Source organism: Dasypus novemcinctus, chromosome 5 (assembly GCF_030445035.2).
Source record: "Dasypus novemcinctus isolate mDasNov1 chromosome 5, mDasNov1.1.hap2, whole genome shotgun sequence".
Lineage (NCBI taxonomy): Eukaryota > Metazoa > Chordata > Mammalia > Cingulata > Dasypodidae > Dasypus > Dasypus novemcinctus.
This window is the reverse complement of record NC_080677.1, coordinates 73396628-73421712: the sequence shown is the minus strand read 5'-3', so window position 1 is coordinate 73421712 and position 25085 is coordinate 73396628. Positions and strand designations below refer to the sequence as shown.

Sequence of the window (25085 nt, the reverse complement as noted above, 5' to 3'; positions counted from 1 at the left end):
ACATAACTATTTTTCTGTTCTAGTAAGACATTACTTCTTAAAAAGGCAATGTTAACACAGTTATTTAATAATTATAACAATTCTCTATGTTATGTTATAACACTTTACTGGGATGAACTCGTGCAGAAAACGAAGGCACAGAGAGATTCATTAATTTTCCCAAGGTATGACAGTAAGCTTGGATTCAAATCCAGTTAGTCTGGTTCTAAAGACTTAAACCTTATGAAACTACACTTCTTTCCCAATGTAGACATAATATAGTTTGAATAACTGTCTACAGACAGGAGCAGATGAAAAATATTAGGGAGAAAACAAGAATGTATTTGCTTGGTTATGTAGAAAATGTCTTCAAATCACGGGAAACTGATGATATTGAATGTTTCTGAGGTTGGTACATGGATAAATGAGGGATAATGGTAAAAGGAGAGTTTTCCATGTGTATTCTTCCACAAATTTTAAATTTTGAACTATCTATATAAATTATTTTAAAAATAGGTAAATCAATTAATTAACCTTAAAATATTAAAAGACTTATAAGAATAATCAGATTCTCATGGTATCAAGCAATTTAATTTTATGTTTAAAAGAAAGTTAAAGACTTCTATTGGGAATTCAACATGTTTTATTTTTCCAGGCAAATTAAATCTTCAATATTCAATTAAATATTAATGTGCTAACTACATTTAGTTCGTTTTCTTACACAGAGTGAACATTCACTGTAATGACAGTTTCATCGTGCTAAAATCTATTCACAAACCTACACTTTGAAAAAAGTGCATATCTAGGAAATTTTATGTACAATACAAACAAGAAACATATTAAGTAATCAAATTGTCAAACTACACAAAATAAAACCAATCAACCACCAACATTCAGTATACATTAATCAAATTTTTGAGAAAGAATATTTTCTTTATATTTGGCAGAATTACGTTCAAGGATTTCTATATTTTTAAAAGAAAAGTAATAAAAGTATATACAATATAATAATGCTCAAAATAGAATGTATTAAATAGCACAAATAATATTACAAAACTAAACACCCTTATTGTCTATGAGTTTGGGTTTACATGAAGCAAGGGGATCTGTATAGTTTACCTTATACTCTGACTTAAAATAATTTTACTTTCAACTCTGTACATAAAATAGAATGGCCATAACAGAAAATGGTTTTGGCTTTACATTAACATGCAATTTCTATTTGTACATGTAGAAGAGGAGAAAAAGAAATTTCATTACAACTTTTTAGCCCTGGTATAAGCTACGTTAGAGTTTATTTTAGAAGCAGACACTTTGAAACAATAGGTTTTTCTTTTTTAAATGACATTTGGTGTTATTTATGTTTTGCATTGTAACTCTCATTTTTGTACGTTTGAGGCCCCCTATTAAAATGCCATAATTTATTACCACTTAATTAATAATCATGTTCTTAGATTCTGAGCAATGGTTACATTCATTTTAACATTAATTTTAATCCTTGAAGCCTTACATAGAGGTACTTAAAAAGATAATACAGCTATCCTGATTATCTTCTTCATGGATTGTTGACTAGAAAAAAATTTATTTTGTTTTTTAGGTATATGATGCAATTTCTGTTTTTACTTGGACAAATGAGAATGCCTTAAAAAGTAACTTCAATGAAAAGGCAAAAGTAGTATTTTTAAAGAAATGTAAGAATATGTGTGAAAGAGAATTTTTTCATATATCATCCATTTAATTTTTATTTGGAGTAAAAATTTTCAGTATTAAAATATTCTAATAAAATTTTCCAAACATACAGTTAGAAGATAATTGATTGTATTCACCATGAAAGTTTCCACATTTTTATATTTATATATGCCAGCACACAATGCACCAATATTCTTTAAAAAGAATATCTTTTTATTAATATTAGATTAAATAAAAGTCAACACAAGGAACACCTCTCTGTCACGCACAAGACTATTTAAAAAAATCTAAAGTGTTGGTTTAAAAATCAGAATAATATCTGAGGTTGGTTAAAAAAGAGGTTAACACTTAATTTAATTATTGAAGTTGGAAACAACCAAAAGTAATGAAATTGCATTTCCTTTCCTTCTCTTTTTTTTTCTTTATGATGGATTTCACCCTCATATAGAAGTGTGATGCTTCAAAATATTTCTTTATATTGTTTAATTTGCCAGACAGATTAGAAAATTAGGAAAAAAGTTAGTAATCAATAAAACTGTTTAAGATTATATTCTCTGAGTCTAGAATAACTTAAATAACTTCAAAAAAAAAAAAAAAAGAAAGAAAGTGCCACTGTTTGGAAAATAGTAATATAAGAATATAAATGTAAATTCTTCAGTGATAGAACTCTCATTAAAGAGCTTTATGGTGGAGGTTATTTTATCTTCCTGAAATAAGGAAACAAATATCAGTGAAAGATACCAGTAACTGACAATTATCTTTAAAAAAAAAAAAAACCTACCCAACAGTGTTCACTAGAAGTATATAAATTCATTGTTTTCTTTGTGAATCAATCATGGTTTTTTATACAACTTTCAATGCCTTCTTTCCTGTCTTTTACCTAGTTTGCATTTCTTTTGACGGCTGCTCTGTCACATGCATTTATACAACTTTTACTATGTGAAAGTTGTGAACTTGGCATATGTTTTCATATATAAAATCAATGACAATTAGAAATTTAAGCCCCTAATAAGGGAAGACCACAAGGTTATGGTCCTCATTCAACTGAGGGAGGTGACAATTTTAGTTTTGTGGCCAGCATACTGGTTTTGAAGAAAGGGTAAATAAAGACATAAATAAAATCTGGTTAATTTAAATACTTATATGCACCATGAGGACCATGACATGTCTAGTGCTAGTCAGTATCATACAAGAAAAGGCATGCTCATTTCAGTTCATGTACAATTCACTGTAGGGGTAGGTAACCACTTTTCTCAGGAATTTCCCATGGGTAAACCACAAAATTCTTTCCTCAAACTTTGATCACTGACGTCAGGCCATTTGTTACTGGAAGTAGAAGCCACACATAGGAAAACATTATCATTCTGGCAACTGATTCCTCCTGTTTCTACTTTTCCGGCTATTGATGAGAGCTTTTAACTTGCCATAGTCCCCTCTCATCTTTTGGGATTCTTCTCCCTGTGGATTTTGCTGCCGGGTATCTTTGCAGTATTGATTAATCATCTGCATTTCTGAGTGGCTGAAGGCCCCCATGATGTCTTTTGGGTGGAAGGGTAAAGCACGCACAGAGCTGGCCCAAGTCCATGGAGACCATTTGTCTGTCACAACAGCAACCATTTCCGAATCTAAAACTTTGAAGTTGATCTTGGCTATGGTCTGTTTGAAGGTGTTTTCTGTTGCAATGCAGTGATACAGTCCTTGGTCAGAATGCTGAACAGAGCGGATCAAGAGTCCTTGGGCAGTGGCTATGATTCGTTCATTCAACTTGACCTAGGAGAGAAACACATCCAAGTCCTGAAAATCTGTATGAGATTCTAAATATGTATGAGCAACTTATACAAAGGATTGTTGACTCTCACAAATTTGGCAAAAGCACTGAGTACTAATTAGGTCCTTCTCAGTGGACAGAGACTTTTGTTCCGTCCCATTGCCTTTTTTTGGGGAGACCTTGTCACAGGGGTACTGAATCTATTAAAATGAAAGTGAAACTGTCACTCATTTCTAACAGAAGTATAAATGAAATTCGCAGATAATTTAAAATATCTTCCTCACCCTGGAGGTGATGATTTTTATTTTTAACAGAAACACTCACTTATTTGCTAAAAGCAGGAAGTCACAATTAAAGGGTTGAATTTTAACTTCTTTCAATGAATGAAGGAATATTAGAAAAGGCCCTTGATAATGCTCAAAACTTTGCCTCTCCCTAAATAAAAATTATATAAGCAGGGGTAGAGTTTTGAACATTTTCAAAGGCCTTTTTCAATTTTCTTAGACCTGAAGAATGACTTGAAATAAACTGGAATGCCCTTGTCTTGTTTAGTGTTCTGCTTGATCTTACTTTCAAGGAAAGATAATAAAAAGCTAGGGTTAACCTGCTCCTTCCCCTTCTTTACAGGTTTATACAGGAAAAACAGCATTTGCTAAACATTAGCTAAGTGCTTTAAATCCATATTCCTCATAGATCCAGCCATGGTATTGCCAATGAACAGATAAAAAGCTAAGTGGTGAGAAGTTCTTTGAAATGTATACCTTGTCATGTTCTTTCACTGTGGAAAGAAAAATTTAAACAAAACCAAAAGAAGGTAATGAAAGTAAAATTCCTTTCTTAATGGGAAAACCCTGCACAAATAGACCTTTTACTATTAATAAAATCCAAAGAAAAGATTTATTGTCTTAGAGAAAATATAACTCACACACAAAGGTACAAAATAAAAGTATAGTGTTTGAAGGAGAGAAAGAAAAAAACTGCAAAAGAGAAAGACTCATTAGGAGAAAGTAAGGGCTGAGATATAGTACAGCTTTGAGATAGTTTATTAAAATTTTTAAGTTAAAATATCCCTCAAAATAATTTAGATAATATCACAATGCATTCAAAAATGAAGGAAAAGAAAGCTTTTCCTCTTTGTGCAACATTTTTAAAAGATTGTATAAGCCAATTACAAAATATCTCCATAATGTGTATAATATTTGATATCACAGTTTCATTTACTGGAAATTATCTGGAAGATATACTCTCATAAGTATGCAGATACTATTTACATAATGTTTTCGACAAGAGCAAAAACATGGAAACAATCTAATTAGTAGACTGCTTAAAAATGTATGGTACATTCAGATAACGGGATACTCTGCTGCCAAGAAAAGTGAAGTAGCTCAATCATGGACTGATATGGAAATGTTTGCGTGTGTATGAGAGAGATAGAGGGAGGGAGGGAGGGAGGGGGAGAGAGGAAAATTGCAGAAAATTATTCACATAATAAAATAAAACTATCTATACCTATAGTGGTAAAAGCATGGAAAATATTTCAGGGCTGTATAACAAGTGAACATACAACAACTTTTGGTAGCTTTATACTCTGGGAAATGAGACTAAGAATTGAAGTAGAAGAAGAATTTTAGTTTTCACTTTATGCTATTCCTTTACACATAGATTAATCTTGAAGATATCATGTTGAGTGAAATAAGACAGGCAAATATTGCATGATAATATTGATATGAAATAACTAAAATAAGGAAACTCATAGAATCAGAATCTAGAATACAGGTTACCAGGGGACAAAGTAGGGGAAGGGAATAGGCAGTTAAGGATTAAAATGTACAGAGTTTCTATTTGGGATGAAGGAAAAGTTTTGGCAATGGATGGCGGTAATGGTAGCACACTATTATGAATGTTAATTAACAGCACTGAATTGTAAATTTGAATGTAGTTAAAAGGGGAAATATTCAGTTGTCTTTATGGCACCAGGATAAAAAGTTTAAAAAAAAAATCCATTGAACTGTACAACACAAACAATGGAACCTAAATTAAAGTACGGGCTATTTTAATTGAACAATTATAAACATGTACTTGTATCAATTGCAACATGGGCCACACCAATGCAAGCTAATAGCATTAATATTACGGTGATATATGGGCATCCTGTGTTTTAGGCATGATTATTTGCAATCCACAACTTCTCTAACAAGAAAAAGAAAAAAAAAAGTACCAGTCAGTGAAATGAGAAGTAAATGTATGTTTTTGCCTATGCTAAATACTAAGGATGAATCAGGCTAAAGTTAATAAAATATTAATAGCTTAATTATACTAAGAGTAAGTGGAATTGTGTGTTGCATAATTTTGAACAAAACAGATTTTTATAATTGTGTTAAAGTTAATTTATCATAATATTGAATTAAAATATTCTTATATTTTGAGGTTGAAGATAAACTAAGATAGTAACATTTGAGCCTACACATTCTTGATCACTCTGAAAGAGAAAATTAGGAATATCACAAGAAAACTAAAACCATAAAATATTCCATTTTTTATTTCATTATTAATTTCTGTGGTATGTATTCAAGCCTGTATATATTTATCCACTTTAATTTTGTCAGAGAAATTACATTCGCTTATTCTATTGAACTTTCTACTGAACAAGAAGAAAACAGCTTAGCCTTGTTATGTAATTTTGATTTGAGTCTTAGATGCCTAATATGCACTAATACAGGTAGACTTTCTCCTAGAAAGGACTATTCATGTCTGTGTGTTCTATACTATTGTCCAAGGCTAAGAACTACAATTATGTGATAATCATCTTTACATATTATGGCTTCTACCCTATGTTACTTTGCTGTTGTTTTTTCCTCTTTTAACCCCCCCTCGTGTTACTTTGTAGAAAAACTATTATGATCAAAAATTTCCCAGAGAACTTAAAATTAATTAGAATAGAGAAATTTTAAGACTACTTTGATGGCAGATTTTGCACCAAAGAAAATAGATCCCAAAGAAATAATAATTTAATCAAAGCTTTCTTTTCTTCCTCCTCTTCCCTCCCCACCCATCCTCTCTCCCTTCCCCTTTTTTCTTTTTTTTAAAAGATTTATTTATTTACACCCCCAGCTCCCCCCCCCCGCATTGTTTGCAGTTGCTGTGTGCTCTCTGTGTCTGCTTGTCTTCTCTTAAGAAGACACAGGGGGGGAAACGGACTTTGGCCCAGTGGTTAGGGCGTCCGTCTACCATATGGGAGGTCCGTGGTTCAAACCCCGGGCCTCCTTGACCCGTGTGGAGATGGCCATGCGCAGCGCTGATGCGCAGAAGGAGTGCCGCGCCACGCAAGGGTGTCCCCCGTGTGGGGGAGCCCCACGCGCAAGGAGTGCGCCCGTGAGGAAAGCCGCCCAGCGTGAAAAGAAAGTGCAGCCTGCCCAAGAATGGCGCCGTCCACACTTCCCGTGCCGCTGTCCACACTTCCCGTGCCGCTGACGACAACAGAAGCGGACAAAGTAACAAGACGCAGCAAATAGACACCAAGAACAGACAACCAGGGGAGGGGGGGAAATTAAATAAATAAATAAATCTTTAAAAAAAAAAAAAAAAAAAAAAAAGAAGACACAGACAGGGAACTGAATCTGGGACCTCCCATGTGGAAGAGAGGTGCTCAATCACTTGAGTAATCTCAGCTCCCTGGTTTGTTGTGTCTCATTGTCTTTCCTCTTGTGTCTCTTTTGTTGAATTATCTTGTTGCATCAGCTCACCTTGCCTACCCGCTGCACCAACTTGCCTTCTCCAGTAGGCACCGGGAACTGAACCCAGAGTCTCCCATGTGGTAGGCAGGAGCTCAACACCTTGAGTGACATCACTTCCCACTTTTTTTTTATAATCATAGAATTCTAGAAGTCCACCTAAAGCTTATCTTTCCTCCAGATAATGAAATCTCTTATGTAAATGTCACAGATCTATAAAGTTTAATATTGCAGTGACTGAGGGTCCACAATAACTGAACAGCTCATAATGTATTTGGACAGGCAGGTCTGAGAGAAAGTATTTCCTCATATGCAGACAATAGTTATTTAAGTAGCTTTGCTGCATTATCTGTCTTTTATAGCTTAGAACTGTATCCATTCTATATAACTTTAATGACTTTAATATTTTAGCACCAAAATTGTCCACAACAGAAGAATACACACAAATTCTTAAGGTTCTATTTTTCCCTTAGTTTCATCAGATTTTATAATGCACTGCTAAAAGCACAGCATCTTAGACTACCCTGGGGCTTTATATTTTTTCCATCATTTTTCAGGATAACGCAACATCAATATTATGAAATTCAGTATTTATTATAATATATCACCTCATGCCATTTTACAATGTTTCTCCTTAAAAACAGCTCTTTCTAATCAAAGGTTAGCATAAATGTCCTTTTAATAGAAAACCTAGGCCTTTTTTTCCATATCACTAAATAAAGGCAGTGGTCCCATAAATAATGATTGCATACATTACCTAACTGAAACTCAAGAGTTATGAAAAATAGAGCAATGGAAATATATTACAACACAGCAGAAAAATGCTCTTTGCCATGAAGGTTTCTTGCTAAAGAAATTTGAACTTTTCCCCCGTAAGTCTCTTGTACCTCGTGAATTACACAAAGGTGATGTTGTGTCAGAACTTGGCTTCTGGATTTGCACACGTCTTGTTTCTTTTACAAAATACCTCTTCACATCAATGCCATACTCTTAGAGACCAACCTCTTGTACCAATAACTGTGTTACAGGTGTGAGCAGGCAGAGAGGCTTTGTACTTAATCCACTGACTATCAGGATTTTCATGATGATGACACTGTCTTTGACAACAAGGATGTTCCTGTGCCTTTCCTTTTTCATTTGATCTGAACCTTACTGACCCACAGTGATTTAACATTCTCTCCCAAGCCCTGAGTGATTGCTGCTGGGTGGCATTGCTCACCTCTTTTCTCCGGTCTTTGTCTTTCTGTAATAACCACTTGATAGATGCCTGCGGAGACTTGGGGGTGCATTCGAGGAAAGTGGTGTTATTTTTTACTCCGTACTGAACAATTTCAGCTGAATTTCTATATGCTGAAAAACAAGAATAAAAGGGTAGAGGAGGGGAGGAAGGAGGATGAGAGATGGAGAGACAGAGACTTGAATTTAGAGCACATTCTCCTATATAAATGTTTATTTCTCAATAAAATTGGGACCAATTATGGCAGCCAGCAAAAGGCAGAGATAATTGTTTAATAAACTATTAAATTGTGTTTAATCTAAAGAGAAGGTGGAAAGACATAAAGGAAGCAACATTCTTTCAAGAATTACTCTAGGCAAGGATTATACTTAATATCCGCTTGACCTTTTAAATATTCTAGCATCCCTGTGAGTTAGGTAATATTTTCTCTTTTCACACGTAAGGAAACTGAGGCTCAGAAAATTTAAATAACTTATCCTCTAGTTAAAGAGCTAGTAAGTGCCGGTCAATATTTGAAACGAGGTATCCCACCCCTAAACCTCCAAACCAATGTAATATAGATGAAATTCAAAAGCATTAGGAAAAGGTGGAAAGCAAGGTGTGGCTGCAGTGGGATGTGGTTGAGAACACATTCTTCACAATAAGAGGTCCCTGGGGTAGCATTCTGGCTTCACCACAACTTTGTGTGACCTCAGGCAAGTAACTTGATCTCTCTGAGCCTTATTTTTACTAAACTCCAGACCTTGGATATAATATTTTTTACACAGGTTCCTCAGTCAATGTATTAAATTACGTAAAGCATTGAGAATAATTATGTGAAGCTTAGAGTTTAAAATAACATGGACAGAATTCTAGTTCGTAAAACAGGCATAGTAGTAGAATCTACTTGAGTACAGTTTCTTGACGTTAAGTGAAATAACCCATAAATAAAGTTTAGCTCAGGTACTGACCCAGAATCAGCATCAAAATTTGTTTGCTATTATTTCTACTATCACTATCCCCACCACTGTGACTAGTAGTACTACTAAGGGGAAATGAAACACATTGTAAAACAATCAGTAATCAGAAAATGATAACCTTTATTTAGTCCCTCATACTTATGGCTACAAATTTCAAACAAGTAAGCAAAACCTATCTTAATTTACTAAAGAAAAGCCGTGCATGAAAAGAATAGAAATAGGAGTCTCATCATTTGTTAGCGCCTGGGTGAGCAGGGGCAAGACTGCCAGGAGACAACTTGAAATTGGTGAGGTGGGGTGGGGGACTGGAGAGGAAAGTATAACAACAGTACTTCTGAGGCAGGAAAGGAAGAACAGGATTAGACAGTCGTCAGACACAGGCAGGATTGCCAAAATTTGTAAACTGTAAAACCAAGTTGCTGCTATTTTTTCTTCAGGATAAACAAAAAAAACTCAAATATTTTTCCATAGAAATAAAATAGAAGCTGAAGAAGTCTGTAATTATTATCCATGTGAAAGATCTACCAGTCTATGGGATCTGTGTTCCCAGATATTTGTTTCACAATTCCAGAATCCATACAAATGGCATTTCACTTTTTAATGACCATACAAGAATAACAGGAATTTTTATATTGAAACTTCCTTTACAAGTGTTGGAGCTAATGGAATGCTTCTCCTCCTGAAAATATGAAAGGTGCATCTTTGCCTAGGTTGTCCACTGCTCACTTTTAATACCTTTTAGATTAAATCCTCTGCATTGAGTCAATGGATTTCCATGTCTCACGTCTTGTCTTCGGCTCCTCCTGTAAGTGCAGGAATACATAAAAGTGTCTTAGAACTAACGTGGCCAATGACACCACCATTAAAAGACTGGTTTTTAACTTCACAACTTTTGATTGACTAGACTTTCAAAAATTAAAAACAGGCGGTCTGATTATCTGACCAGGCTGTTGTATCTCTCACACAATTTTTCAATGATAGGATGGATATGTTTTTACCCTTTGTTTTCAGTCTGAATAAATGCATACACCAGTTGTGATGGAACGAAAAAATGCTAGATTCCATAATTAATAGCACAAATGTTTAAGTCTATTTTTAAGTCATTAATCCAAAATTATCTAAAATTATAACCTCCAAATACAAATTCACTAGTACGCTTCTTATGAAAGTTATTTTTAAACATTCATCTTACAAAAGAAAACTTTTTCTAACATTTTCCAGACCCATTAAAACTTTTCTGAAACAAGAGGTACAGAGATAGAATGTGGAAGTTTAATAAAAAGTAAGCAATTGTTCTTGTACTAAAATAAGCATTTCCACAACTTTATATTTGAGAAATTTCAAGGTTACAGAAAAGTTGATATATGAGTAGAACGAACACCTGTATACCTAGATTCACCAATTGTTATATTTTGCCACATTTATTTTATTTCTCTTTGCATCTAAGTGTATATCATGTATGGATTGCATATATCAAAGCTGTCAGAAAATATGTTGCAGGTTTGATACTTAATTCTTGAATAGTTTAGCATGTATCTTCTAAGAATAAGTCATTTCCCTACACAAAAGCAATATCATTATCACAGTAAAGATCTCAATATTAATTCCATAATATCATGTATTAAGCATTCAATATTAAAATTTACTTACTTATCCCCCAAATATTCCTCATGGATTTTTTTAAGTTTGTCTAAGAGCCAAACAAAGTTCACTCAGTGCATTTAGTTATCATTACTAGCTTAAGCATTTCAAAAACTTAGTTATATTCTTTGTAAGTTAATGATTATCCAACTACTAATTTTACATTATTTGCATACATTTTTAATTTCCTGAATCTTAGATTTACTAAGTATTTTGGTTTCAACTGTATTGCTTAAGATAATAAATCAAAATTGAGTAGCTGAAATCTTAGCAGTGCATGATGGATAAGAAATTGCTCCAAGAGAAGGAAAACACTCTTTAACTTTTGGGGACCAGGGCTAAATTGAGTTTAAATGTTAAATGTTAAAAAGTAAATATGAATGAACATATTACTTAATCAGGTTAACTGTTAAGAATCTGTTCATCTTTTTATTCTTCAAAAGAAATTAAAGTATTCAGCAAGAAGAACAGAAAATATTACAATCATACCATGGTTATTAAACTCACAAATCAAAATTAATTTCAAAGTCATTCATAATGGAAAAAAATCATTTTAACATAACAGCAAATAGTTAATACTTTATGTGTAAAATGGAATATATATATCTATTTATGGAAATATACTCATGTGTATAAAATTATGGACCATTTTTTGCATTCCTTTTCCAAAAAGAAACATGATACATTTAATTATAAATTTTTATACAACCATGAACACATAAAAAATAATTGAAATGGTGTTAGTCATACTTCTTTCAGGAAATGCGATTAACACTATATTGCAGGATAGTTCCTATCTCAGGTTTTTACTGCATTTTATTTGCTATAGTTTAAAGTTACAGCATTATTTACTAAAAATCAGCTTGAGAGTGTATAATATATGAGCACCATGTGAGAGTTCTTATGGCTGAACTGGTTATTTTATCCTGCCTAGACAAGCTATATCACTCCAGAAGGTTAAATTTATTGTCCTGTGATCAGCACCATATAATGGTCCACTCATGTATGTAAACCTGCAAGTTGGGCAATCTGAATTTAGAGCATCACATAGTTTTAAGACATTTAAATAGAGAAAAACCTTATTATGGCTTGGCGTAAACAATGAGCTCAGCAAGGCAGCCATCTGAGTCTTTGTATACATAGCTTCCCTTGGAAGTATTCATATAACATCCTGAAAGCAAGTGAGCAGAGCAACATATTTTCATCTAGGATTTGGGATTTGGCTCAAGCAACCAATGTTTCCTCTATTATAGTCTATTCCTTTGGATAAGCAATGAAACCACTTTCCTCTAATAGAGAAAACAGATAATTACCTGAAGACTGAAATAATTTTCTTATCTTAAAATAGTTTCCAACTACAAGTCTGAATCCAAAATAAATTACATTAGAGACCTAAATGATACCAATGGACAAATATTTAGGATAATAGATACTGGAGAGAAAAAAAATGCTTGTATTGTTTACTATGAACAAACTGCTTTTAAAAAAGAGAAAATACTGAGCCAATACTAGTTGATAATTTTACTCTGTATTAGACTCTGATTTCTAAGTATAATTGTGGTTCTGTTTCCATGCAAAGGGTATGTTTTCCCTTTTCATTCCTATAAAATTCTCTAACCATTTTTGTATTCAAAGACACAATTAGAATAAAATCAGGTGGGCTAACACTATTAAAGAAAATGAATGTGAAAACTATTCCAAATGATCATTTTCATTATTGTCATTTAATTTCTGAAGGAAATAAATACTGCATATGGGAATTCAGCAGATAGTTAATTCATTTAACAAAAAGGCAAGTACTCACTACAAGTAATGCACTATATTTATTTTATATTCATTATAAGTATATGCTTAATTAACTTTGAAAATAATTTGGAGAATTTAAATAGTATAGATATTTTCAGGAAAACCTCAAATATGCTAGCCTAGAGAGATTATGAGCAGGCTAAGAAATCTCTTAAATAGCATTGTATTTTCTGACTATTTGTGATAGAATTAAGACACTTTTAGAGATAATCAAGGTAGCTCTCTAATGGCTACAACTTTCCTTCTCAATCCACAATGTATGGCTTAAAAGGCATGATACTGAAACATTAAAGATTTGCAAGACAGCTTTAGTTGTTTATTAAAAAGGAAATGGTTAAGATCAGGATTTGTGATGCTGATGACAATGTGGATGTATATTTAAACACACATCTTAAAATGATAACTGGGGTTGTAATAAGTAGTAGAACACACAGGCAAATTAGTCAATTCACATTTTAGCAGTAATTTCTAAAATGTAAAAAATTCTCAAATATGCATTTATAGTCTATATATATAGCATAGAATTTTGCTTGAAAATTGTTCTTTTTTAAATAAAATCACTTGCTGGTCAATGCTAAGATCTGACAGTTTTGCAGAGAAGTGTACTTCACTCCAGCCCTTGCATGGTATATAGAAGGCCAGTATATCTATAGGACTATGGTAAGATTCACTTTTTGGTCTCTAGCTCACAGTTGTTTCTTGGAAAGCATAGTGCTTCAGCTTCATTCAGCTGAAGATTTTATTGCAAGTGTTTGATGCCAATTTCTAGAGCTTCTTAACAGAAAAAAATTATCACCCTACCAACAGTTCATTATGTTAATAATTTTTAAACCTTAACATTCTTATATGGGAGTGAAAAATAAATCTGGTTGACAAAGAACAAAAGTGGCCACACAATCATTTTTTATGTGGTCACATTTGGAATTAACTTCCTTCATTCTTTGTGACTGGGTTCAGACCAAGACAGAAGATCTCAGGGTAAATAAGAAATTCTTGTGCAGAAATCAAAAGAGGCCATGGATCTTCTGGCTAACTTTTAATATGGCTTGGGACAACATAGAGTTTTTGTGCACGGATGTTAAAGACAGTTGGTTGAAAAAGCAGTTCTTTTCCCATCTCATGCCTTTAAATACAGAAGACTGAAATTACTGAGGCAGACCTCTCCCCTCTACTCTAGATTCATATTTCAACGGCCTAGTCAACATCCTGACTTGAGTATCTAATAGGTACCATTAATTTATCTCATGCTTCTCCGCCCACATCGGCTCCTTCCAGTGTCTTCCCTTTTTTGGGAAATGTTACCTACATATTTTCAAATGCTCAGTTCCAAGACCTTGGATTATCTTTGACTCCTCTGTTTTTCTAACATCTCACATCCAACCACTGCACATTCCATGGGCTCTACCCAGAATCATACTATTTCTCACCATCTCCACTTCCACCTTCCCAGTTCAAGCCACCATTATTTCTCACTTGAATCACTATACTAGTCTCCAAACTCATCTCAAAACTTCTGTCTTCCTTATTCTTCCCCCCACACCTCAATCCTCTCTCTACCATAGAGTTGTAATCTCAGCCAAATCCAAACAGAGTGACTTTTATAAACCAAAACTCAAATAATAACACTCATGTGTTTAAAATGCCTTGGTAGTTTTTCATCTTACTCTAAATAAAAGCCTTTCGATGATTCACAAAGTCAACATGATCGAGTCTTCTGATCTCATTTATTCCTACCCTTTTCTTTTTTTATTCCAACTATAGCCTCATTAGCTTTGGTTCTGTTTTTGGCAATCCTGGCACAATCCCGATTTAGGGGTTGCTGGTCCCTTTCCTAGGAGTGCTATTCCCCCAGATGGTGCCTTGGAGCCTTTCCTTAACACACTCAAATCCTTGTTCAAATATCACTTCCTCAGTCAGGGAAAGTTAACAGTTCTCTAACCATTTAGAATTACATTACCCTGCTTCACACATGACGTATCAACTCTCTATGCCTTTCAAAAATTCACATCACTTATTATTATATGATATACTAAAGATTTACCTTATTTATTTGTTTATCATCTGTCTTGTTCTTCTAGAATGTACTCTCCTGGAGGGAAAGGGAGTTTTGTCTTATTGTTGTTGTTACTTTTCACTGCTATATGCTTAGCTCCTGGAACACTGCCTGTCAAATATCTGTCCCTTAATAAATATTTTTTGAACTTGTGGATAAAAAGATCAGAATGATCTTGATATGCAAAACTGGTAGTTGTTTTAATCTGTCAGGGTTTTTATAGTCTGTATCTGTGACATAAAATAAAAGACCTATAAAACGATATCAGTGCAATGGTTTACTTAAAAGGTTCTTTTGGTGCACAAGATTGGTCCTATTTGGTTCTTCCGCATTGCCCCTAATTTACAGGTGTTAGCATTGTCATCCATCATGACTGAAAATACCCATGACCTTGGCTGATCCTGAACTCTGCATATTCTTTGTTCTGTAATCAGTTTCTCTAGTGGGACTCACTTCCAACCTGGGGCAGAATATTCTGCTTAAGTCTCTGCTTGTATGATAGGCAATCCTTTTCAGACTGTCTTTTCTCTCTTAACATAACCAGTAATCATGCACTCATCTCTCTAAGGGGCAAAACATGAACTCAAAGTTTGAAATCAAAGCACAGTGCCAATCCTGGAGCGATGCTCCTATAGCCCAAACTAGGCCAGGCATTTGTCAACAAGATGCACAGCCCAGGGAAACTTCAAGAAAGTGGGATTTAAGGATATTCCAAGAACATGTATGATCAAAAGAAACATCAATTAGTTAATGTGGGAAAAAAAACAATTGCTGCTATAAATATATGATAGGTTGGGGTTGGTACAGAGGCGCCTTTAAGGAGGAAAGAAACTTTCCAAAGTACTGTAGTTGCAATTAACTCATCTTTGGGAATCTTAAATTATAAAACACGGACATTTTCTTCATTCAAAGACCATATGTGTTGCTAAACAAAGAGACTAATTTTAGTGGCGTTGTTAAAGACTACCAAAATAAAAACGGTTCACTGTGAAACAGTGCCATATTGTCTGGTGATATCAATTTTGATTTTCAGCTGAATGTTTAGTACTCACCGCTTCCCAGTTGGGTAGAACCTAGAGCAAGAATGACCATCCCAGGCACAGTAAGGGTCCCTCGCCAGGCAGCAATCAGCACAGGCTGTGCCGTAGATGTGGCAGCGATGTAGAGATACTTGGGAAATGCCTTCATTGGAGCTCACATACAACTGTTGCTATTAAAGGAATGATGATGTTTCATTTCAGACATGGAAACTGAAAAGAGGACTCTCAGGAGGGTCACATTATAATATATGCACTCAAACCCTTGGATTTTTTTTTGAAATGAAGTAGGCTATAAAGCCAAAATAAATAGAATTTTTCTATGTTAATATGCCATTAAAATTACCATCTTCCTATATTAAACAAAAAACAAAACAAAAAACTCAGAGCAGCACATAAATGGTAATGTGTCTTAGACATTGGGATTCATTGTTCTCTATTTCAGGTTTAAGCTAATATTACAGATTTAAATAATGATTTTTATTTTCTCTGGATATTGTCTCTTAGCAAAGTGCAAGCCAACTTTCTTATTCTTAAAGTCTGACAACACATCATCTTATACAGTTGAAAAAGCAGGGTCTAAAATAAAAGGCATTATTAGGTTTAGAAGAAAAAGTATTTGACAATAAATGTTAGATAAAATGGAAACAAGAATTTTTGTCACATGCCTTTGAAAGTGACATATTACACATGAAAACTCTTTTTAAAATTATTTAGAAAAATATTAGTGTTTATTTTCAGCATGTCTTAAAATTTCTGCATGATCCAGTGATCTTCATCACACCAAGAAATTACAAATAAGAATTTCAGCCTCTTTCATTTGTCAGGTGTTCAGAGCTTCTCATGATTCTACTCCAGTTTCTCTCTATATAAAATGGTCCTCAGGAGTTAAAGGAATGAGATTCTAATAGACACACGCTTTCCAAAGGACCACTTATATATAATCCAGGTTAGCTTAGAATCTCCAAGTTATTTCATTTTTATTAGTACTATTAGATCTTGAATATATGTGTGCATGAACACACACACACTAAAATCCACATATGTGTGTGTGTGTATATATATATATGTATCTTTAAAAATTATAATCTAAGGGATGCACCATTGGTCCAACAGGCTCTGGAGGCATACTTCCAGCTCAGCCACTAATTTGCTACCTTTCTGAATCTCAGCTTCCTCACTGGTAAAGCTGGGATAATATTGCATCTATCCTCTAGAATTACTGTGAGGACTAAATGTAAGTGTTAACTACATACAAAATACTTAGAACAGTCTCTGGCTCATAATATAAGACTCCAATGACTGTTAACTAATAGTAATAAACTATCAATCAATGAACTATCTGTGTGTAAGTGAGTAATAAAAATCAACATGTGAATTGCATCTCTCACTTTATTACATCTAGTGTGAAATAATTAATTTATTCAAATGATATGATTTTTCAGAAATTGTCCTGAAAATGACAATTAATTGTCATTAATTGATCTTCCATGTAGATATTCAAACTACTTTAAAACAACTGCATTGTTTGACAATAATTACTTCTCTATGGACATTTGAAATAAATGTTTATTAAGTAAATTAGTGAATGATATAGCAGACTGAATCAGCTTTATTAAAGTATTTAAAGGAAATTGATTTGAGAAAAGGATACATTTAGTTTCCTTCTAGAAATTATCTTTTATTATTAATCCAACTGTTTTCTGGATGTAAGGAGTAAAGAATAAACTAGAGAATAAAGGATCATAAAATGAACAATAGAATTGTTTGAGCACTAGGAAAGGCATTAAATCCATAGTATTTAAATAAATATATACAAATATCATAATGCCATTAAATACCTGTAGTCTATTCACACTGAAAAAGAAATTCAGTTGTACAAATGAATTGAAGAAAGGTAAATAATTACATTTTCCCTGAATTTAATTAGCTTAATAAAACATTTTTAATTATCTACACCATAGGATGCTTATGTTGAAAACACATTCAATATACAGTTTTGCTTTGTGTCTGTGTTCACATGCATGTGTGAAATATTTTGATTTTATGAATGGATTGCAAATTGCAAATAATTTGAAACTTGTAATGTATACAGGACTTCTACACCAAACAAATGACTTTGTATACATTTTGAAGTTTGCTCTGCTACTTTCTTTTTCCATCAAACTACATTAAGCAAAGGGCTTCCCCGCTGATTTCAAATACGGTTACTACTTGTGATCAACTCCCTAGGACATTAGGCAGAATGACAAATGGCTTCTTTTTATTTGGGAAAAGTTTGTTGTGCACCATACTACCATTTTTACAGACGAGATCTTTAACTTCATTGTTTCTTATTTATTTTTCTTTAAGAAATTTAGTCAAATGAAGAGTATAGGCCTGACTATACAGACCAAGTGCAATGAAGAACACTCACTAAAATGATATAATCAGTTGTGCTAACATATAAAACCTTTATTCTGTATTCCAAAAAACAATAATTTGCAACTTCTTACAATCAGCACTTACCAAGGGGCCACTTTTAGTCAATTTATATTTGTATTACATTATAATTTATATGATATATATTAACTTGTTTGTGAAAAGGCATTACCTTGCAGATGCAGAAATTTAGGTCAGATAAATTAATGATTTGTCCCTAATGTATGGACAAGTTGGGACTTGAACCATATCATTTCCACTCAGAAACCAACTCCATTTTGTCTTCACACTCCACTTAGAATTTTTGCTTCATAGATAATGAATTTGGGAGGCTGGAGAGGAGCATATTTTACACATGCAAGGACTGGAACTAGTCTTTTCTTTTCTCTAATTACTGCACATTTGCACCTGCAGGCCCATATTAAGAATAGAAGATAAAGCATTTTTGATGATTAGAGAAAAATTTTCTTCTTCATAGAGTAAAAAGTTTCTTCTGAACTCTGATATGGCTTAGAATTGAGATATTCAGATTTTTTTAAATGACATGTATAGACCCCAGGAAATAGCATTTCCTTGAAAAATAAGCATGAAAGAGTGCATTGCACATTTTAAACATATGACAGTAGCAGGAACTCAAGAAAGGATTATTCATTCCAAACCCCTGAGAATGCCTGTGATGTTATAGTAGCCCAAACATTATGCTGAATTCTTCCTTTAGAAAGATTATTTTTATTTTTGTTGGCTTCACACCCTATAATATGTGAGAATATAAGATATACAAAATGTTGGAATATCTCGTTGTTTACATGTTCTGCTCTGATGAACTTTTACAGAAAAATAAACCTCTTCAGTCTTCCACTAATAGCTGGTAAATACTTCACCAAAACCAAAGGTAATTTTTTCTTATACTTTAAACAGTGTCGATCACTTGGCTAATTCTGAAACTAATTTTTCAGAAATTGCATATATATCTTCATAAGAGCAAAATCTTTCAACATGTGAAGATAATAAAAACGGCAATTTTTACCTTTTTGGATGAAATTTTCATTGTTGTTATGGGAGCATGATTCTGAAAGATTAGAAAAACACCATGTTAATTGCTTAAATAATCCTTAAAAAAGACTGCATTCTAAAAAGTTTTTTCTGCTATTAGTCAAAGGCTCACTGGCTCACTAGTTCTTTCTATATGCACACATACTTTCAAGGTTTCTCAATGCTTGTCTATAAAGTGAATTTCCTCTTTTGTTACTAAAGATTAATTTGCTACACAGGTCTATGCCTAAGCTAAAAAAAAAAAAAAAAGAAGAGCAATTGTAGCACATCTGTCAACAGGCATTAGAAAAGATGAAAAAATTCTGAAAGAAAAAATTCCAAGGGTTTAAGATTTTTCTTCAAATGTTTCCATTAATTGAAATTTCTAAAGATGGGACTCCATAACTTGGTAATGTGATAGGTTTTGATATTGTTCCCTAGTCAATGGACTACAGAAACCATCCTTGTATAGAAGCAATGGCATACAATATGATAAGGTTCACAGGTGGACATAAGAATTTTATTTAAAATATTAGTTAAGGACTAAATAAGACCATTTCTTCTTCATATGACTGTTAATCTGTGCTGTGATTTCTAGGAAGTTGTATTCAGTGTTTCAATCTGGATTACTAGGAAAGGTATCAGTGGCATTTGTTTCCCAGTATGTCATTTGTAGGGAAGATGAATGAGTTCGATAATTTGTTCGATAATTTGATCTCAACATCAAGTGAACTTCAATGTCGCAATGTTATAATTTCTTTTTTCTGCATCTCCTTCCTCCCTCCAAAAATGCTCTAGGTTGGAACATATGAATGCTCTTGCCCCACCTCAGTCATGCTTTTACTCTCACCTTGATGTTGACCTTGACCACCTGGCTTGATTCTGAGTTGTAGAGATAAGTAATGACCAAAGCCAGTAGAACAATTAGATGAAAAAGTAAGCAATAAGAAAAGTGAAGAAAAGAAAATTGGAAAAATATATCTTGAACTGTTGAGTCCAATCAATTCAGCATTTGGACTTGGATGTAGGAGGCATTGGAATGACATCCCAGCTTATTCCTCCATAACTCAAAGCACTTTGCATAAACTGCTTCTGTTGCTTTGGAAAGATGTATTATTTTGAACCATATGTATTAATTCTTTTTGGTGGATACAAAGAAAGATTGTTAGGAAAGAACCTGAGAATTTTCTGAAGTAGGAATCCTTTTCGAAAGTCACTCTGTTCATAACTTTATTTCTTGAATGTTATCAGTTCCTTTTACAGACTAAAAGTTAAACTTCTGAAAACCTGATAAAGATCTGTGAATTTATATTTGAGTCACTTAAATGGTAATAAGCTCTCAAAATCTACTGTACTCACAATTATTTTGCTCTCTGGGGTTGCTCGTTCTTACAATTATTTCAAAAGAGAAAGGATGCTATCTCTAACACTCAATAGCAAAGTTTTTTTTTACCATCTCTTCAAAATGTACAAAAATGTGTTACAACTTATATCCAGTAAGGCAACCACTAATACTGTAGTTCCAATTCAAGTTAAGCTTAGGAAAGCTAGACTTATTTTCAGAAAATATTATGAACAGAGGATTAAAAGAAGAGATTTTGTTTCTGGACTCTATAAAAACAAAGAGTTTGATTTTTTAAAGTCACATTGATTTTTCTACAGTATATCAATGTGACTCTTAGCTAAATAATTGTTTCAGTTTAAATGCATCATTTCCTCACATGTCTTAGAATATCATACACACACAGTTATTTTTACCTCACCTCAGGAAATGTGATACAAACACCATGTTAAAGACAGTAACTGTATTCACTAAGTGTCTCTTGACTTAGCCAAATCAATCACTGGCACACACATCAGTATAAAAGCTGAAACATTTCTTAGTCTCTCTCAGCATGATGTCCCCCACATGCATTATAACTATTCCTGTTTTTCCACAGAAAGTTTATGCTTCATTGATGATAACACCAGCTTAAGTCGTATAACACACCATAAAGTACTTAGCACAAAATCAGAAAAAAATCAGTTTTAAAAACCTTTCTGTAATATATATGTTTGAGTTTGTGTCAAACTCACCTAATTAACAATAGTTCCTGATTATATATATGACAGGGAATGTATATCAATAAGTCAATACACCCAGAGCCTACTCAATTAAGTAAAATGACTTACGGGACTAGCAATGATCTGCTCCCGAGGGTTCTGAAAGGATACTTTTACTCAGTCACAGGCTGCCTCTGGTCTTTCATCCTCCCCAGGCCATTGTTTCTTAATTGGTTTAGTCAGATATAGTCCTCTGGGGCAGGACTGATTCCATTTCAAAGTTTCCTGTCAATCCTAATAGCTCTGCTGTCTGTGTTTTACCCAGATTTCCAAAGGCAGGTAAAAGGGACCACTTGAACTAGAGTAACTGACATTGTAAGGAGAGAAGGGCACCAGAAATCCCCCCTGCCAACCCCAGATGCATGAAGAACAGGCATCCTGCACTGGCAAGGTGACATCTTAAAGGACAGGACTTCCCTTTTGTGCATTTTTTGTTGTGTTCATTCCACTTTTATTAATTTTTTTTTTAACTTAAATTCGAGTGAAAGAAAATGACACAGTAAGACCACAAGTTCAGATAGAACATGAATTTCTGATTTGTAAGGAGAAAACATTTGTCTTATTTAACTGGAGTGACACTTGAATTGAAAGCAATAAAACAAGAGAAAACAAAGCAGTTTTTCTTGAAATTCCCGGCTGGAAAAATATGAGAAAGTTTATCTAACAATGAATAATGTAAAAGAATTTGGGTTTCAGTGGCTTGTGAAGCAAATGATAAAAAATCCTTTCATGGCAAAATCTTCTAGACCTTGACCACAAGAACTCATTTTTTAAAAATAATGATGAACTAAAATTCTTCAATCAGTGATGATAGCTGAAAAAGCCTAATCCTTTTATGTTAAGATAATTTGAAATGTTTTTTTTAAAACTTCACAAAAATATTTGCTCTATATTTCTTGTTTTATCTGGTGTTTAATAATCTAAAAATGGATAACATTCACTTATTTGATCTTTTATTAATTTTTTTGTCCTCCCCAGAGGCTTTAAGATGAAAGACTTCCATTCATCATGCATGCTCTGCGACTAATATATGTTCAAACCTTAAAGACTTCCAGTTCCTCCAGAATGAGCTCGCTGCTGACAGAGCTGTTGCTAGGAAGAACAACAACCTTCTGCACAGTGCCCCGGTCTAAAGAAGAGCAAGAATGAATTAGGTGTTACAATGCATTTTTAAAGGACAAAAGATATCACATTTAAGAATACCAGCTTAGAACTTAAAAGCAAATATTGTTTATGTACTTCATCATCATTAAGATTTTGTACACATAGAGCTATTACCACTTGCAATAGGCTGAATTTATTCCAAATCTTCATAAATTTAAATCGAGATTACATACAAATTCAAAAGGAACAAATACAATAAAGATAAGGAATCTTATCTTTTACACATATTTGGTGTAAGCATAACTATGAGAGAAGAAATGAATGTCCAAAAGTCTTATGAAGTCAAATGGTTTGTGTAGTAAAACTCTTATGTGGCACAGAGTCATATAAGTAAGTATTGGAGCCCAGATTCAAACCCAGAATATCCTCTAACCAGTGGTTCTTAAAGTGTGCTTCAGGGAGCCTTCTCTGAGGCCCTTTCAAGAGGTCAGAAAGGTCAAAATTAATTCCTAAGAATAATGAATTATTATTTGCTTTTTCATTCTCATTTTCTCCTGGGTATACAGTAGAGTTTTACAAGGCTATTTTGATCATATTGTAACTGACAGAATGCAAATGTAGCTACCAGGTTCCAGTTGTCTTCCATTAAGCCAGGCATCAAAGAGATCGCAAAAGTACAAAGCAGTTCTACTCTTCTCCCTAAATTTTGAAAATTATGCTATTTTTTCATAAAAATACATAAATTATGTTAACATGGAATAGATTTGCTATTTTTTATTGTAGTTCCAAATAGCTATTTTTAAAAGTTTTTCAGTTTTGATAGCTATAATTCACATAAACAAAGTTCATTGGGGTCCTCAGTCATTTTTAAGAGTATAAAGAGGTACTGAGATCAAAAGTTTTGAGGATTGTGGCCCTACACTATATTGGCTCTTGTCAGAGCATATGAAGCATTATTGTACAGTATTAAAATAATAACAAAAAACTCTTCTGGAATGTGATGTGCATTCTTGAAACTTAATGAATAACTAAAAATTTACTTAGTTTGGTCCTTAAGCATACTGCTTACTCTCCCAAACCAGCAGTATGATATTACAGTTCCCTAGTTTTATTAATATTGAGACAATAATGATCTGAAATCAAAATGACTAAGAACAAATTTTTATAACTATTATAAGTCATTAGTACTAGAAATTGGCATTTGATCTGTAGCTTTGAGAGAGTTTAGACACTGTAAACTTTTAATTCATAACTCAAAATAATTTTTTAAGGAGAAATGAAAATTTGGTTTTATTTCAGGTGGGTCTACTTCAGGTTTTATTCAGAGAATAATTCTACTGTTTCCACAATTTTATTTATCATTTGGTAAGTTACTTTGGATATTTTTTAATTAGGTAGACCAAATAAATTCAAGGAAATGAAAAATTCAGTCATATTTCCCAAGTATAGACTGCCAAAAATAGAGATGACAAAATCAGTTTAATGCTTAATATATAATATTAGAAAATGTTATTTACATCAAGATTTATAATTATGATAGTTTCATTTTGTCAAATAAGAATTTTCTAGGCATATAATTGTGCCATTCTACCAGCCACAATAAATCTAGGTTTCAAAGAATGTAAGCAATATAAGGTTAAAGCGAACTAGTGAATGATTTGATAATACAGAAATATACTTACAAACAAAAATATGTTTCTATTAAAGCAACTTACTGAATCACAAATATCAAGTTACTTTTTAAAAGTATGAGTATGTAACTATGAGTTTATAATTTGGAAATATGAATTATCATCAACAGATATTATAGTATTTAAAAATTACATTGGTAAATGTCAATAACAACTTGAATTTAATTTTATGGTGCTTTACAACTTAGAATCATTTAGTAATGAATACCATAAATCTTACATTGGCTTTTACTCCACAGGCAAGAGTTATTCTGACAAAAAAGATTCCATTTCATGTTTACAGTGTTTATTTTACAAATCAATTGAAGGACTCAAAATAATTTTTTAAAAATTTGACTCAACTTTAAAATGTTGCAAGCTGAAAATAAAACCAAAAACCCTACTAAATTTAATTTAAAAACACCCCAGGGAAGCACATATGGCTCAAGTGATTGGGCTCCCATCTACCATATAGGAGGTCCAGGGTTCAATTCTCCAGGTCTCCTGGTGAAGGCACGCTGGCCTGTGTGGCAAGCTGGCCAATGTGGAGTGCTGGCCTGAACAGAGTGCTATTATGTGCAGAGACCTGGCACAGCAAGATGATACAAGAAAAAGAGACACAGAGGAGAGACAATAAGAGACACAGCAGACCAGGTTGCTGAGGTGGTACTAGAAAGTGAGAACCTCTCTCCCATTCTGGAAGGTCCCAGTATCAGTTCCAGGTGCCTCCTAAAGAGAAGACAAGCAGACACAGAAGAACACACAGTAAATGGACACAGGGGGCAGACAGCAAGTGCAAAACAATGAGGGGATGGTGGAAATTAGTAAATAAAAAAATCTTAAGAAAATAAAAAA

At 33.3% G+C, this 25085-nt stretch overlaps 1 protein-coding gene across 1 annotated transcript in view; it reads right to left on the bottom strand.

The window, feature by feature from the left end:
• Nucleotides 1–604: 604 nt before the first annotated feature.
• SEMA3C (semaphorin 3C) overlaps nt 605–25085 on the bottom strand; it is a 182361-nt gene continuing 157880 nt past the window's right edge. Inside the window, exons 13-18 of the mRNA XM_058297107.2 lie at nt 22497–22585; nt 19349–19390; nt 15916–16073; nt 10099–10166; nt 8387–8517; nt 605–3438 (exon numbers count right to left, since the gene is read on the bottom strand). Coding sequence (XP_058153090.1) covers nt 3028–3438; nt 8387–8517; nt 10099–10166; nt 15916–16073; nt 19349–19390; nt 22497–22585 — 899 coding nt within the window. The 3' untranslated portion in view covers nt 605–3027. The remainder of the gene's footprint in view (nt 3439–8386; nt 8518–10098; nt 10167–15915; nt 16074–19348; nt 19391–22496; nt 22586–25085) is intronic.